At 30.8% G+C, this 18,171-nt stretch overlaps 1 protein-coding gene and 1 long non-coding RNA gene across 2 annotated transcripts; both read right to left on the bottom strand.

Annotated features, from left to right (window-relative positions):
- Positions 1-814: 814 nt before the first annotated feature.
- On the bottom strand, positions 815-7,400 carry LOC139510480 (uncharacterized). The gene is made up of 5 exons (XM_071297055.1): positions 7,192-7,400; positions 4,577-4,628; positions 4,080-4,177; positions 3,097-3,222; positions 815-897 (listed from the first exon to the last, which is right to left on the bottom strand). The coding sequence occupies exons 1-5, from the start codon at positions 7,235-7,237 to the stop codon at positions 863-865; spliced, it is 357 nt and encodes a 118-aa protein (XP_071153156.1). The 5' UTR covers positions 7,238-7,400; the 3' UTR covers positions 815-862.
- Positions 7,401-9,057: 1,657 nt separating this feature from the next.
- Positions 9,058-15,790, bottom strand: LOC139510481 (uncharacterized). Its single transcript, XR_011661890.1, has 4 exons — positions 14,977-15,790; positions 14,521-14,568; positions 11,355-11,460; positions 9,058-10,574 (listed from the first exon to the last, which is right to left on the bottom strand). It is a non-coding gene; the product is annotated as an uncharacterized lncRNA (long non-coding RNA).
- Between the last annotated feature and the right edge of the window lie 2,381 nt (positions 15,791-18,171).

Genomic DNA, 18,171 nt, shown 5'->3' on the forward strand with positions numbered 1-18,171 from the left:
TAATAACTTAAATGATAGTTTACAGTGGCCATCTGAAAAAGTTAACTTGAAATCTGATACAGACATATATAAAATGTTACAAAATAATTGTTCTGATGCTAACACATAATCAACTACACTACAATCATTATACTTAAAACATGTATGCTTGCTGCCAGTGCTATTACCTAATATTCTCGACTCCCGTTCAAGTTACGGATTTGATTACATATACAAAAATCATAAAGGTCTTTCCCTCTAGAATCTACAGTATTATCGCAGCTGGTTCTTCTCTTATTCAAAATATCAATGTTATAATTGCTGTTGTTTAATGGAATGTGGTTGGTTGTGTCTCCTTCAATAAAATCACAATCATTTTCAGTTGGGGCGTTAAAATCGCCAAGCAATATGATTTCTCCCTTTTTTTCCATATTTACATGATTGATCTCTATTTTAAGAGCATTCCTGATGAAGGATAACCCAGAAAATCGTTTTAAACGAACGAAATTAATTAAGTGTTGTTTTCCTTTTTCTGGCACTTGTTTATCATTGTTGTCATCAGCACGGAAGTAAAGACGTGTCTCGTAACAGAAATGCTTTAAAAGCACAATTCTTAAATTGGTCGTTAATCAATTATAATGTATACAGAAAGTTAGAAAATGACGTCGGCAACCAAACAACTGTACTGTCTTTTGAATATTAAACATACTATAGTAAATTATTTTGCAAATTTGCTGCTTTAATTAGAGGGACTTTACTTTTACCATAATTTCGATAAAAGGATATTTCTATATAGCATATGAAATTATTATAAACATTTTTGAATAAAAACAACTTTTTTTAATGATAACTTTTTTTATTGTTTTCATTGCTTCCAGTGTTATTAGGCGAGCTTTGGTCTCCCTAGATAAGACCTAGCTGAAATAGAAAAAAATAAAAGTTGCAGTTTAGGGTGTATAGGTGGGGTTCGTGTTGTTCATATTTTAGTTTTCTATGTTGTGTCATGTGTACTATTGTTTGTCTATTTGTCCTTTTCATTTTCGTCCCTCTTTTATGCAGTTATTATATCTAAATATCTTGTTTGTCACAATTTTCTCCTTCTTTTATAAACACCTCGGTGCCTTTGTAATAAATATTAAAAATACGCAATGGGTCTCAAACGTTTTATAATCACCAATTCCAAATAAACAGTACAAGTTATTTACTGGAAACCAATAAAACATTTACACGCCATAGATATCAGAGTTTATTCTATTAAAGTATAAGTTTATATGAATTATTGTGAATGTTGTTAAGGATTAATATGAAATATACCCCCCCCCCCCCCCAAAAAAAAAACCCATCAGAACTGTGATATCACAGTCACTTGTCCCAGAAAAAAATTTCCTATATACCTTAATATAACACAAGGTACTTAACTCGCGATTTTGAAAAATGTCATACGGTGACGAAATTCCATTAGAAATGCCGTGTCTCGGCTGTCAACCCCACTAAAACTTGTTATGCCGTAAATCTAAATTGATTTATCTTCACAATGATGTATAACGCGCCTACTGTTGTTGTCGGAATCATCCGTAGCAATCCTACCCAAGTATGTCAATCGTAATTATTTCGTCAACCTACACAAAATTGGCAATAAACGTCTCGCAGTAAATGATTAATTATAAAAATTGTTTCAGAAAATCTGTTAATTTTCGTATGAGTAGAACTTATCATACAGTTATTAAAATTGTGTAATATACCGTGAAAAAAATCTAACAAGTGTTGTTTGTTGTATGTCTAATAAGTAACAAATTTTTTCCATGACGTCAATGTCATGCAGACTCTCTCTTGAATTTACGTATGAAATGAAACAAGATCAGATAACTCCGAGAATCATTTAGACTTTCCCATAGAATTGACCAATCGGAAACCGAGATATACAAGGAGGCGTGACGCGTTTATTGCCAATTCTTCAGCGGTTTGCAAAATTATTACGATTGACATACTTTGGTAGGATTGCTACGGATGATTCCGACAGCAAATGTTGGCATGTTATACACATATTAAGATTTACAATATAACTAGTTTTAGTGAGGTTGACAGCCTATAAAGCGGCATATAACGGAACTTCATCACGACCTGCCATTTTTCTTAAATGCAGGTTAAGTACCTTGTGTAATATTAAGGGGGGAATTCTGAGACAAGAGCCTGTGATATCAAGTCTCCATTTAGTAACTATGACCTTGACATTATAATGAAAATTTCTCGAAATCGGTACGGTAAAAGTTTCTAAAATTTTGGGATGAAACAATATGTTAAGTTAATTTAAGTGTCAATTTTGAATGCTCTGCTAAAATATTTATTTTTGAACTGGTGAAGATATAAGATTGAAAAATTTTAGACTTTTCTCCTTTTTCTATTATTAGTAACAATAACAAATTTCTCAAAATAGAATAGCAGAAATACAATTTCATTTTTTTTTTTAATTTGATAAGGTTATGTGTAAGGGTTTTTTTAAAGATAGATTAGTAAATTATACTATATAGGTGTCTTAAAATTACATACTATTTAAACCCCTAATTTGGCATTTGAGGACAAAAAAGAGGGGCACTGTAATCCAGATCTGTTGTTAACATCAAATATTTTGCGGATTTTTATTTCATAGTAAGAACTCTTAGACCCCGTATACTTACAATCCTTGATAAAAATGTAAATTATTTTGCATGTTGTTTATTTGCTAATTGTGGGCCGAATACCTTAACAAACATTTCTTTTTTAATAATTCTTGAAACAAATCATCGAATATTTTAAACAAGGGCCTATTTCTATAATCCAACTATTGTGTAAAAAGGAAAACAGTATTTGATACACGCATAATTCAATAGTGACCATAAAGACATTTGAATGAGTGAGAATCACAAAACAAAAGATATATGATATCTCATCTCATTCAATTCCTTTAAAACTAAGGTCTCAGTATATAAGAAAACACTACAGAAGGTGTATTATAAGAGTGTCATGGTTTTGAACATACATATATTTAGCTACATATAACACCCCGATAGCTACATAAATAGCATGGGATGAGAATTGAATTTTAGTATATGTTCCTCTTGTTGTTCTATTTATATTTACCTCTGTGTTTTAAAAACAGTCGTTGTTTTCTGAATCGTTTAAAACATCTACTTTTGCTGTGGTATTTTCTATAACAACTGCACCACAGTCGATAGAATCGTGTTTTATTACAGGTCAATTTATATCCTAAAAAATAAATATAATTACATTAATCACGAGAAAAATACGAATACTATTTTATTCTTGCGGTGAAAGGATACACTTGCACACACCGGAGCTAATTTTAAAAAAATCATAACATATGCAATTGTTTGATTTGCATACAAAGCAAGAACCCAAGTTCATCTAATGTCTCGTTTCAATTAATGTTTCATTTACAGTTCTCTCAAAAGGAGACTATTTTATATCCTGGGTATAACTGTAAAATCATCATTTAAGAAATACTAGATGACAACAAATAATGTTCAAGTTAATACCAGATAGCGTTACTGTAAACTGGTCAGCAATAGTTTTCAATATTTGCTGTCAAGTTTGTCACTTGAAGATGATTCATATGAAATAGAAGAATGTCGTTGATATAACGAGCTAGATAGTCTATTTATTTAAGAGTGTATAGTAAACATGTTCTTCTTTTTGTGCGTTAGAATGCACGCACTTTACCTTTTGATTCTCAGAACCTCAAACTGCTTAGATATGTTTAAGGCAAGTGTTGAAAACAGTAACGATACACATTCTGTCAATAGATACAGTTACTGTGGATTAATTCTTTTCCGTGGGTTCCAATTTTCGTGGTGTCAGGAAAACTTGCATATTCGTGGATATTTAATTTCCTGGTTTTGGAAAAGTTTGCATACATTCCTTAAGAATTTCTTTAATTCGTTGAAGATGCAAATTCGTGGTTTTCCTGTACCCACGAAATCAATGAAAATTGGTCTCCAACGAATGTTAATGAATCAACAGTATTAATGCTTAATCATCGCGGCCTTAGTGCAAGAGAAATCTAGTAATCAGTTAGACTAAACAGTTAAATAAATAGTACCTACCTATTCCATTGTAATGAAATATGCTCCGTCTTATTTTAAATCCGTGGTATCTGTTGTAGTATACTAGTCCGTACTTTCCACCACTGTAAATGGCAGGGCTATATAAATTGAAGTTTTAGTGCATTATACATTGTCATCACAGATAAAAACCGATGTTGTAAGTTGTTCTTATGCTGTAATTGAATAATTAGTTATCAAAAGTACCAGGATTTAGTACGCCAGACGCGCGTTTCGTCTACATATGACTCATCAGTGATGCTCATATCAAAATAGTTATAAAGCCAAACAAGTACAAAGTTAAAGAGCATTGAGGATCCAAATTTCAAAAAGTTGTGCCAAATATGGCTAAGGTAATCTAACCTATAACATCTAGAATGATATTAGAGTAGACAAAATATCTGTGAAAACCATGCAACTTGTTATCATTTTCTTTCGCTTTAATTATTCTAACAATCGAAATCATTATCAGCATTAAAAAAAGCATATTCATATACTCACTAGAAACCTTCTTAGTATAATTGACATCGATGTTATACCCATATGTAGCAACTGTAAAAATAATACATTACTAATTACAATGAATTATGGCTTGTATTGTCGTCCGTGTTTGTATTATATATATATTTATTCTCTCGAAAAGGTGATCTGAATCGTAGACAGAAGAATATAGATGTGTGCCATGTTTAATTGAAATCTAATTGTAAATGAATAAAATGAAAAATCATCATGCTGTTATCTGTTTAATTTTTTTTTTCGTGTTCGCAAATTAATACAGTACCGGTAATCATTCTGTTCAGACTTACCGGTGGTGTAGACGTATTTACACTTGTATGCAAATTTGTCCGCCATTACGTAAAATCACACAGGTTCCTGTAAACTTTGACATCATAATTTAAATCATTTGACGTCACAATTTAAAAGTGATTGTTGCTTGACGTCAAAAGGTGATTCGGAGTCGATCTAAGGTCATTCGGAGGCAAGATCCAGCTAAATACCAAAAGTGTAAATACGTTTATTGGTCAAACAAAGTTTGTTCGTTTTAAAACTGAGTATTATGTAACTTACATTTATAATGGTAAATGATTGAAAACATGGGGAATCGACAAATAACTTCAAAAAACACCACCAGTGAGTCACACGTCAAGGAAGCAATAGCATAATTAAACAGTTATCATTACATTTATTTTATTTCAACGGTACGTGTAAACCCCAACCCCATGAATCTGGAAAAAGCTGATTACTAAATCAAAACAGGACTATCATAGATATGCAAAATCCAAAAATTTCTAAATAACAAACCATATTTGCAACGACAAAAGACAATCACAAGTTACTTTTAATAAAAAATAATTTCACAACTGTTAAAGGCGTATACCTGCCAAATTGCTATGCACTGATTTGACTCAAATCTAATATTTGATTTATTTCATACTGAAACGTATATTTGAATTACAAAATGTGCAAAATTAACAATTAACAATGCATGCCATGGTTCGATTATATGTAACAATATGTGTATTTTTGTCTAAACGTCATCAATTATCCTTCGAAGACTGCCGATGGCAACATATCCCGATATAAATATAAATATAAAAAGCGACCACGTGCAATTTAATATTTGTAGGTTTGTTCAATTTCATATGGTGGGTACAAAGTATCTTTATCATCGATTTTACCTATATACAAATGATTTTTGTATCGATCAAATCAGTCAATCAATCGGTCCATCCTTGTATCATTTTATTATTCCTTTTAATTACCGAATACATGCGTAGCAAAACTCAAACTTTTAACTTGTTTGCATCTGTTCTAAGTCAGGAACCTGATGGTCAGTAATTGTCGCGTTTGTTGATGTGGTTCATAAGTGTTTCTCGTTTTACTTCAAGAGTAGGCCGTTGGTTTTCCTGTTTGAATGGTTTTACACTTTAAACTAGTAATTTTTGGGCCGTTTATAGCTTGCTGTTTAGTGCGAGCCATTGCTCCGTGTTGAAACTCGTACTTTGACCTACAATGGTTTACTTTTACAAATTGTGACTTGGATGGAGAGTTGTCGAATTGGCGCAAATACCACATCTTCTTATATGAATTTAAAGATAGAATTTAAGGTCACACGCATACGGCTTCAATGAGGTTAAAATTCTTCTCTTTCAAATGAATAAATAATTAGCGATGGTTTTTTTTTTGGCTTATTAGGATTTTGAAAAAATTAAACTTTATTGGCATTTAAAAGCGAATTATTATTTTACTATACCACTTTCAGTAATGATCGAACAAAAGAAAATTATATTTTATTTTTTTATATCTCGTAGCTAATGCCCCTTAAACAGGAACTCACAAATATTGATACAGATAATTTAAAGGAATGTGTATCTCAATGAGTTTGAAATAGCTAATTTGTATTGAATATTAAATTAGACCGCGGTTTACTATTTGAAATTGCAAGAGGATATTTCTGTCATATGTTCTCCCATTTATTTGTATTGTAGTCTTGTCATGTAATGTTGTCATTTTAATGTTATATTTAACATTGCCATAAAAGCGGGATGTTTTGCGTGCCACAAAACCAGATTCAACCCACCTTTTTTTCCTTAAAATGTCTTGTACTAAGTCAGGAAAAAATAGCAACTAATTACATAACAATTAATTGTGTAATAATTATGTCATAATGAAATTATCACAATTTGAAAGATTAATCTTTCTTCTATCTTTTGGTACCTCATTTATAAAATATAAAGAAGGATGAAATGAATTACATCAGTTTAAAGTTGTCTGATTGGGATGCAAAATCTTTGGATTGTGCTACCTTAAATACGTATGTATTGGTATTCCAAACATAATAGCCAAAATTTAGCAAGTAACAATTGAAAAACCAATTTTTATTTTGTTTAAACAATGCAGAAGTTTTGAATAATTACTACACACACAAGAACACATTCTTAGAAATCAGTTTGTTGATTATAATTTGAAGGAAACGAAATGTATCATTCAAATAAACTTTTAACTTGTACAATTTTGCTAGATAAACGAAAATATTGTATGTATCGAAGATATATTCTTCGAGTCATGATAATTAGATGAAACCAAATGTGGAGGGAAAATAATGAAAACTTACCTGTAGCGATGACCACTAGTAGCAAAACATACATTCCTTGAGCCATGTTGAATGATATGCTGTTACTACTCTATCGATAACTTATATACTAAATGGTCTGTGCCATATGTTACCATGTACACGATGAAATGCATGAAGTAACTGTTTGAACTTTTCAATATTCTCGTACACAATGCATTACATGTGATAAATGGAATATAGTTTATCGCTCTGACATTTTTTTTCCCACTTCATTAACTATTTAAAATACTCTGAACATTTGATTTATAAAGTAGGAATATTTTACATTGATTCACCTTAATTGAGTACACAGTAAACCATGTTTGACATTTTTTCGCAGCATCATATTATGTGCAATGTTTGACAGGACCTTGTCATAAAACCTTTGTTTCTTTCCGCTATAAAATTGGAAATATATCGGTGCAATTTTCACTAGTCGGTCAACACTAAAAGAAAGTATAATTGTAGTTTCATTTCCAAATGATATGTCTTAAAAAAATTCTTGGCAAGAGAAAAAAATCCCACTTTGGTGTGTGGTTTAACCTTGACATGAGCAATTGCACACAAACATTTAGATGTGTTTTCTTTAGTTTTTCTACACAATCGTTATTTTCTCATCCGTCTTCTTAAAACAATTCCCTCTGGCAAAGTTGACCTCAGAAGAATTTGGCTATTTTTAGAGGTTCTTTTTGGTCTGATAGCACTTTTTAAAACTGTTTTATTTCTTATACATACTTTGCTTTCAAGTATTCGGCTTTCAGCGTTCCTAAGGTAGTTAATTCCAGCGTTCCTAAGGTAGTTAATTCCAGCGTTCCTAAGGTAGTTAATTCCAGCGTTCCTAAGGTAGTTAATTCCAGCGTTACTTAGGTAGTTAATTCCAGCGTTCCTAAGGTAGTTAATTCCAGCGTTCCTAAGGTAGTTAATTCCAGCGTTCCTAAGGTAGTTAATTCAATCATGCAATTTATAACGTGTTGATCTTCTGTTGTTTTTTAGTTTTTGCCTTTTTCTTTGGTGTAAAATGTAACATTTTCATAGTCTCAGTTTCAAGAAAAATGCTTGATAACATGTTTCGTGTTTGTTTTTATTGTGATTAAGATTTTAACACATTGTACCCCTAATTTTGACATTTATACAGTTTTTGTACCTATTAAGTTGTTTTGTTTTGCGTACAAATTGTTGTCAGTAAAATGAAATTTTTAAACGACTGTCATACAAGGCCCCCCCCCCATACAGTAGGAGTTTTTGCTGGCTATATGGCAAGGTTTAATACACCTTTTTATACATGAGAAAATGGCTGTACCAAGTCGGGGGAAATGATTTTTGTTAACCATAAGTTTGATGTGTATGAGCTTTGATTTTGCCATTGGATTAAGACTTTCCGTTTTGAATTTTCTTCTGTGTTTTGTTGTTTTACTTCTTAGGGCATTGAGATGGAATACCAGTGTACTGAACTAAAAATGTTAAGTCACACAAACACATTAATTAATTCGTTCATTTTCTCGTCTAATATCAGTGAAAAACTACTAGAAATAATCTCATAGATATATAGGCTGATAATGTAATGCACCACACAATTACCGTGAGTGACGTCATAAATTATGTAAATAATAAAGTACGAAGTTCAAGAGCATTCAGGTCCAGATGGAAAACTAGAGTTTCTTTCGAAAAAAATAACACGAAATACGTGTTCCCAAATTTTTCTCGCAAAATGCGTGGAATGAATTGCATGTTAACAATTCTGCACTAATAACATGTACTGTATTTAAAACATAACATGATTATTATGGTTGTTTGACGAAATAATTTAATTCAAAGGCCATATAAAAGTACGATGTGTTCGTAAAAGAGTAATTCATGACAAACCAACATATTCTATAACTTTATTTTTTCTTATTTCAGCTAACTCTTATCCATATGGACCGAAGAAGATTGTTCTTCACAAGAAAGCAAAACAAGACTACAAAAAAAAAAGAGATTCACTCACAAGAGGCAAGTTGTGATATTCATGGATAATTCTGATAATTTCATTGTGGGATACTTTTATTTAAATTCCGAAGAAAATTAACATGAAAATAGTACAGATTTGACTGTCCCTCTGCTATCTTTCGTCCCTTTTTTGCAAAATACGAATAATTTATCTTGAATAGATTCTGCATTAAACACATAATTGGGTAATAGAATCTTTTAAAATCAAGACCTCGTAGAAGGAGTCCACTATTATTCCGGCGCGTAGACTTTTTGAAAGATCTTGTTCGGGTGATCATTTTCCTATTCACAATTTTACTCCGTCTATTGTTTATTCTGCAAAGAAGTTGTAAACAGCTTCATTCGATGGCAATCTCTCCTATTAGCAGTGAACAATCGATATCGGCTTTTTATTCAAATCAAACAAGTACACCCCTTTTGAACGATATTAACCGATAAAGAATTCAGACTATAGTATATATGGTAAACATCGAAACTAAAGAACATCAACAATAAACAACATTAAAACTAGTCATAAGCGGATAATATACCCAACAGTCCCACCCATTTGGATTTATTTATTGTCATGGATACCAATTCAATTCAAAGTTTAATTTACAGTTGATATTCAGTAAACCTAATGCACCAGCTCCCATAACCTATTGAAATCGACTAAATAACAAAAGAGATACACACATAAAAAAGTCATGAAAAAAAATAGTTTTAAATTGTAATGCATGAAATGTTTACAAAAATGTCAAATACATTTAAACGCACAACTTAAGTATTACATTAATGTTTTTAAAATACAATATATAAAGTAGAACATTGAGATAGAAACAAAAAAAAACTGTATATTAACCACTCATACAGTATGACAAAATAACGATCAAAAAGCACGGATACAAATTTTCGTAAAAAAGTCTGCATATTTTTACTGTCTTGTATATTTATACTCGTGATAGTAATTATTAGTTGTGAGAATCCTGATGATGATAAAAGATTCGCATGTTCTTATAGAAATCATAATTTTATATGCAAATATTTCTTACCAAAAACTATCATTATGATCAATTTTCAATATAGTTAACCAAAACTTGAACCCATTTTAAGAAAAGCGGCATTCCAAATTCCGATGTAACCATCTTCTTCAAAACAAGTACCACTTATTTAAAGTAATAAGATGCTAGGCGTAGGTATTGCAATGGAATATCGTTCTCAAAGCAGACAGGTGAACAATTTTTAGCAGTTTCGGCACAATCAAACTTTAAGTGGTATTCAGTTTCATTTAAGGAGCAAATGCGTTTCACTTCTCCAACTTCGTGAAAAACACATTTTAAAGTGCAGTCGCATTTAAAAGGGAAGAAAACACTTCATAGAGCACATTTGACCTCGTGGAAATGGAAACTGGCAAAATGCTATGAAAGAAAAAATAACATCATTTTAGACGTGATTTGAGTTTATAGTTTCCATCAAATAAAAAAGACACCAAATGATGGCAATGTAAATTGTATTTTATTTGTCAATATACTGCATATATTTAATCAAAACTATTACCTCAGGTCTTTTTAAAAATTAACATATTTAGTTAATTCAGCAGGTATGTTCCAATTGTCAACCAACAAACTACAAACAAGTCTACTTTTCCTCAAATGTGACCTACCGAATACTTATCACCTAGTTTCAGTAATTATGTCACATGTGATGCAGGATCTGCCAGGCCTTCCGGAGCACTTGAAATCATTCCCTGTATGTTGAAGGGTTAATCTTGCTCATTCTCTAATTTTCGATGTTGTGTTTTGTATATTGTTGTTGTTTAGGTTTTTTCCCCATTTCAATTGTCTGTTTGATTTGGACTTTAAAGTTCGAATATGTCTTTTTTAAACTATTAAACGCGATTCTGATATCGATTTATCTAATTCTTTTGTAAAAAGCAAAACCACAAAAAGACCGAATTCCGAGAAAAAAAAACGATAAGTTTCTTATCAAATGTCAAAATCAAAAGCTCAAACACAACAAACGATTGGATTGAGTAATCTGAACAAGAAATAACCTAATATCAATATGACTTCGGTGTTGATTATGTATGACCAAATAATATTGCCCCCTACCTTAGTTAGCTTTGACTTACAATAAATGAAAATGCAGTGAAATTGTGCTTCAACAAATAGTAAACAGACGCCGTTCGAAACACTTACGTTCTGAATGTAATTTATTGTACTCCTGCATCTTTGAGTATTCTACAAGATTGGAATAATGGGTTGTATTGTTGGCACTGGTAGCATTAGCGTTGCAATTATTATCCTACAATAACATAGATTACATTCTAAGAATTTCATTTAGCCAAACTGTTATAACTTGATGATATTAGACCATACTCATAATAGGACTAAATATACATGTACACCTTGGGCAGAGTAGCATGCAGATAAAACTAACCAGTCATAATTTATTGAATCGTTTAAAGTTAAAAGTTGTACAAATATTTTTCTTAGGATAAACATTGTAACGAAGCTATTACATACTTTTTAAATTACTAAAATCCCGTCACATTTTCGCGATTGTGACAAATCGAATTTGACTTATTACCGGTTAGGTATTTATACAAACAACACGATAGGGGCACATGTGCAGCAGAATCTGCTTTTTTCAGGACCACCTAAGATCGTCCCCGGTTTTTGGGTAGGTTCGTGTTACTCCGTCTTTTGCTTCCTTGTTGGGTTTTTAGAAACTATTGTTTGGTTTTTTTTTTACTATTTTAAAATAAGTTGTCAGTTTATTTTCGACTTATGAATTTAAATGTTTCTATGGTATTTTTCGACTCTCTTTTACAAGTTTGAAATAACTCTAATATATATATGACGTTACTTTTTGTCAAAAGCATAGCATTAACGAAACACCACCATGTTTTTTCCTCAAGTTGCTTGTGTCACTAAATATTTCTCTAATACCGTTCGACTTTTCAGTTCTAGTTGTCGTTTCTTGTGCTTTGAATAATCTTGTTTTGGAGTTTTTTTTTACTTTTCCCCATATAAAGGTATCAGGCGATGTAACAAATACAGGTGAATTTGTACTTTCATGTCTGTTTTATTATAATCTAGAAATGAAATACTGATTATTTTAAAAAATACTTGAGGATTCCGACTATTTTTAGATACAGGTAATCCGGATTTAAACCAACAGAAATTCCCTTTTCCAATATCTAATTATTTACTTATTTATAACGCCAGGAAGTTATATTTCATGATTAAATCAAAATTGATCAACGTTTACAAACAATGAAAGTTATCTGCTAAAGGACTGTAAATCTTTCATGTTACTTCAACTTGTTACTTTACTTGACCTTCCGTACTTGTTTGACTCGAGGGTACTGTTGAATCTTTTGTAAACAAAACACCAGTCTGGCAGTACCCAATTTGTAAACAAAACACCAGTTTGGCGGTACCCAATTTGTAAACAAAACACAAGTCTGGCGGTACCCAATTTGTAAACAAAAAAAACAGTCTGGCGGTATCCAATTTAAACCCTGATATGTATACTGAGTAAACGTATGAATGAAAACACGTAAAATATGTTAATAAAACTATAATGCAACCACAAAATAATATGTATCTACATCAATTCTTCAAAAATAGATATTTACACAAAATGTGAAATGTGAAGATATTAATCACCACTTTTGATAACGATTTTATGTTATTGTTCACCTCTAAAACACATATACCTTTATGCGTTCAGCAAAAAGTAATTGGACCACGTACTCTGAACATTTCAGTTCACCTTCGCATCACATATTCGTATGTTGAGGTTATTTATGAATAGAAAAATCAAATATTAAAAATCTTGAAATTTGGATCTTGATTCTTGAATCTATATATATGTATAGTGTAAAATAACAAACATACTGAACTGAAAATTCAAAACGGAAAGTCTCTAATCAAATGGCAAAATCAAATGATTAAACACATCAAACGAATGAACAAAATATATATCACAAAGAAAATTGAGAATTTGAACTTATGCCGAAGAAAGTTAAAAAAACAATTCAACCCAGTAAATATAGACGAATTTAAATATACTTCCAAACTCAGCGTTCGTTTAATCATTGTGTAAGATGGGTAAATCAATACAAGCTACCCCATTGAAATAAATGTATACGAAGAAGATTTATAATTATCATAATTATGTATTGCTATTCAAGCATCTCAAACAGCTACCCCGCTATATTGACATGCAAACCTTAATGATTTTTATTAAAGAATTTTTAGATTAAACTCAGATTTCATCACATGATTTCTTACATAAAAAAATAATTCATTTTTAGCCGAAGCACTTGCCATCCTCCCCGGTCTATGATGACATAGGTGTTGCTCAGTCTTTAATTTGCTATGTTGTGTTTTGTGAACTGTAATTTAGTTGGTTTTTTTTCTACTTTTTTGCCATGTTAGTTTTTTTCGACTATGTTTCATCTTTGGTCTTTGTTTTAGCTTATTTGGACTTGAAATTACTGAAAAAAATGGTGAAATGAAACTAGTTCATGTTTGTTCTATAACTTGTATGCATATGCTATAATAACGTCTTTATAAGATTGACTTGTGATCAGTAAAGTAAAAGCAATCTAAATATTATTGTTTTGTACATATACACAATAGTGGGTCTACAACTTTTTGATACCTTCATATTGGCATTGCAAAAAGTTATTTTGTTCTGACTGTTTGTGGCGTCTTTTTACTAAATTCATTGGATGTTGGGTGTGTACTGATTGATCTTTTAATATTAGATACATTTTTTATTAGTTGTTATTGACTTTGAACTATCTGTCAGTAACTGTGAGTACTGATCAGTACTCTTAGATCTGTTCTTAATGTCTGTTTGTTGTTGGTATGTACAAGAACACGATCACGTCTACTCTGTGTTTTTGTTTGATGTATTTCTATTTGTATCCATCAAATTAGTTACATCTTTGTCGACTAATTTTTTATGTTTTTTCTTATGATGTTTTACTTTACCACTGTCCAAGGTTACGGGAGGGTAAGACGCCCGATAACATATTTAAATCCCCCTCCCCCACATTTTGTATGTGCGTGTCGAAAGTCAGGAAATTGTTATTCAGTGGTTGTCGTTTGTTGTTGAATTATATTTTTGTTTTTGTTCGTTATTCTGTACATAAATTAACCGTTAGTTTGAATTGTTTAATATTTGCCATTTCGGGACCTTTTATTCCAGACTATGCAGTATGGCATTTGCTTATTGTTAAATGCCTTACGGTGAGTGCATCATTTTTGTTCTTTTGGAGAGTTGTTTTCATTGGCAATCATACCTCATCTTTTTATATATTTATTTAGACTATTTAAAAATACTCACTTTCTAGGTACCGGTGTAATGCATTATATTCGTTCACCTTTGAGTATTCTGCACAATTAAAAATATGATGTGTATTGTTTGAGATGGTAGCAATAGGTTTCCTGTAATAATATTTCTTAAACTGAAAAAAAAAACTGAAAAAACTATAATTTAATAACAAAACTGCTAAGTAAATGATTTTAGTAAACCTAAGACAGTTGCACATCGATAAAAGTAAGTAGTCATACTTTTTTTTAAAATTTATTCATTGAATTGTATTTAAAGAATCGTTAAAGTATATCACGGAATAAAAATATATAACAGGGCAATGCAGCTTTGAAATAACCTTGATACATAACTAATGATTTTTTTTTCTTAATTTCATCAGAAAAGTGTTTAATATAAACGAAGTTTCGAATTTCTCATATCAAAAAGTTAAAATTAAGATTATTTACGAAAAGTTAATAAAGTTCTTACCTCAGCATCACATTTTACTACATGTGTAGGCATGAAACGATTATGATCAAAGACCACATGTCCAAACACAGCAAGGTTGTATTTCTTTCTATTGGTTTACGTTTATCTCTTTTATCAACCAACTTTTCATTTCCTTTTCTCGTTGTCTTCACCTCATTGATTAAATACTCACTAGTGTCCTTTTATTAAGCGTGCCTTGATAAGTTCTTGTTCCTAATATATGGAATACGTCAATAAAATAATATAATGCAACCATGATTCTTTTCTATTGCATAACTGTGGTGCTTACAACATCCGTGTTGTGTTCAAGTGTCAAGGTACAACGGTGAAAATTAATGCAAGATTGAGAGTCCAAAATTTTTACTGCTACAAAGCTGTTTGATGCGGATAATCCTTGTCTGAACTTGCATATGATTTTTATTGAATTGTACATGTTTATATTGCACTGTTAGTATAGTTTTTAACAATCCATAATTTAAAAAAAAAATGGATAAATATATCCATTATTCGCAACCAAACATCGACAGTACTTTTTGTAAATTAAAATTCTATGTACAGAATTTTGGTGTTTAGCCCTGCCATAAGTAAAATACATCATGTTTCACTTCCGTTTGTTTTCAGTTTTCAGTCTCCCCCCCCCCCTATTTTTCGTTCGCATTAACTTAACAGTTGTAAGATCATGAAGATATATAAGGTCTTTTCTTGTTTTAAATAATCTATCATTTCCAATTCATTTTACAGTTTTGAAAGACATCAATTACAACATATTCACATAGGTCAAATCTTAAAATCTTATATTTTCTTTTTTGTTAAATAACAGGTTTTTTTTTTAGATCTAATAAGTAAAATTTGGAAACCGAATGAATTTTCTTTGATAATTTTGAACATGAGTTAAGAATGTGTGCTGCTCAGTTTCAAAATAAATTAGTTTCCATAAAACTAGTATATATTGATAGGGGATCAATTGAGGAATTAAAAAAGCAAAACAAATATATATATATATATATATATATAGGAGTCAATGTGCTTGTTTTCGAGATATTAGCCATTGGAATTTTGGCGGGAAAATGTTCTTTCTTGATTTTTCATAGCTTTATCCTTGACTAGTTAAAGTTCTCAAAAACTATTAAAAAATAAATAAGATATTATAAGACTTTTACAAATGGCTTATATTTATACATGTAAAAGAATTATAAAAAGAAAAATGAGGGTTCATTGGCAAATTTTTTAAGGCATTTAAATGGATTAAATAAGGAGATTTCGAAAATCTGACAAAAATTCCAAAACATGACCAGCAAACTTCCTTAAGTTGTAAATCAAATAAGTAAAAAAAATTAAAAAAAATTAAACCAACTCATTCCCTTCTAGTACAATCAATCCTCCAGCTTCCACACAGACACCATGAATATTGTATCGAACAACCGACGGCATTGATGTACTTATGTTGTTACTGGTACTGTTCCTTGCTATCGGAAGGTTGGTCGCTAATATACACGATTATCAACTACGTTTACTTTATGTGCATGTCTCTATATGTTGTTTGTTGCTGTCTGTAATATTTGTTTTTGTATTTTTAGGTAAAAAATCAGGCCGTCCGTTTTCACGTTTGATTAGTTTGACAATTATTGCTTGTGCCTATTATAGCTTACTTTGCGATACGAATGTTGCTCATTGTTGAACGGCGAACGGGTATTACGTGTTATGATGTCAAGTTTACGGTAAAATACCTTTAACAAAACCCTAACCTTAGACATGAAATAAATAAATAATGGTAGATCGGACACATAGGTCAGAAATAATGCGCTTCCGTTTATCGCAGCTAGTCAGGACAGACAGAATCATATTTACATGAATTATTCCTATTGGTTCTATCTTGGTCAGTCTTTGGGTAAACATACACAGTCTAAAATAATAAAAATTAGGCAAATAAGGGACTGTGCAATATTTATCTGAGGGTGGGGCCGGTGTACAGCAAATATTAAAAAAAAAAAACTGTATGCCCCGCCAATATTTATTATAAAAAAAGTTCTTGCCCCGCTTCAATTAATGAAAAAAAAAGTCCTTGCCCCGCTGGAAAAAAAATGAAACACATATATGGAAACATGATATTTTTTAACTAAAATGCACAACATTCAATAATACATGTATATCAGAGTTGATATTTCAACTCAAATGCATTTAATTCAATATTATAAAGATTTTATTTTTGAAGGAAGTCAACTTAGGAGCGCTGTGATTGAATGTAAGGGTACAATATATTTTTTTGTATTTATCTATGAATAATTGCAGTGTGTATATTTACAAAATAAATTTGATAACCTATTGAAATATTTTCTAGACAATTATTTGAAAAGACTTCCAAAATTTCATAAATTTGGTATAAAATGATAGTGGGCATCAGACTTCAGTTATTTTATACTATTTTGAAGCTTTTTATAAGTACATTTGATTTTTATCACAAAGAATAAAAATTATTCACTGAGAACAATACTGTGTTGAGAAAAGTGCTGATTCATCATAATAAGTCAAATTGATGGGTACTGATATAAAACTTTATTCTGGGAGTTCAATATTAACTATATTGTATAAAATGCACCAAACTATAGTTCTTTTGTATTTCTTTTCACCTTTCGCAATAAATAGTTCAATTGGAAACACCAGAATTCAAGACGCGACAAATGTTTTTAACTGAGATATTTGCCTTCTTTGCTGTGTAATTCCCTAATGTATCACTTGGGTATTTCTCTAGCTATTAAAATTGGAAATGTTCTGGTTAAGTTTGTACTGTTTATGGAGTAAGGCAATATTTAATCATACTTGAAGCATTTTCAGCGTTAAAATTGTCTATCTAAGAAAAAAAGAGGCCCACTTGAGGCCAAATTTAGATAGAATTTATATTCTCCTGTGTAAAGAATTTGTTCACATTCTTGGCAATTCATGCAGAAAATATTTCAATAGTGCTTGATTTGTAGTTTATATCTTTAATTATATCAGGCATACATAATTTTTCATTTTCTACTGTTTGCAAGGACTTTTGTTGGAAATTAATACTCCCAAGGGACATAATTCAGCTTTTTCATAGATTAAGTTGTAATTCTTTTAATGTTTAAGAATTTAATTTTGTCATGTTAAAGATTTATTTAAAATACAATTGAAGTTGTTTTATGTTTAAGCATTTATTACCATATGTTATGT

This window comes from Mytilus edulis, chromosome 2, assembly GCF_963676685.1.
Source record: "Mytilus edulis chromosome 2, xbMytEdul2.2, whole genome shotgun sequence".
Lineage (NCBI taxonomy): Eukaryota > Metazoa > Mollusca > Bivalvia > Mytilida > Mytilidae > Mytilus > Mytilus edulis.

Excerpts from the sequence above, each read along its gene's own strand:
- LOC139510480 (XM_071297055.1), bottom strand. The coding sequence starts at position 7,237 with ATGGCTCAAGGAATGTATGTTTTGCTACTAGTGGTCATCGCTACAG. Across the intron at positions 4,178-4,576 it reads TATACTAAGAAGGTTTCTAG|CCCTGCCATTTACAGTGGTG; the intron begins TGAGTATATGAA and ends CAATTTATATAG. Across the intron at positions 898-3,096 it reads ACTGTTTTTAAAACACAGAG|CTAGGTCTTATCTAGGGAGA; the intron begins GTAAATATAAAT and ends TTTCTATTTCAG.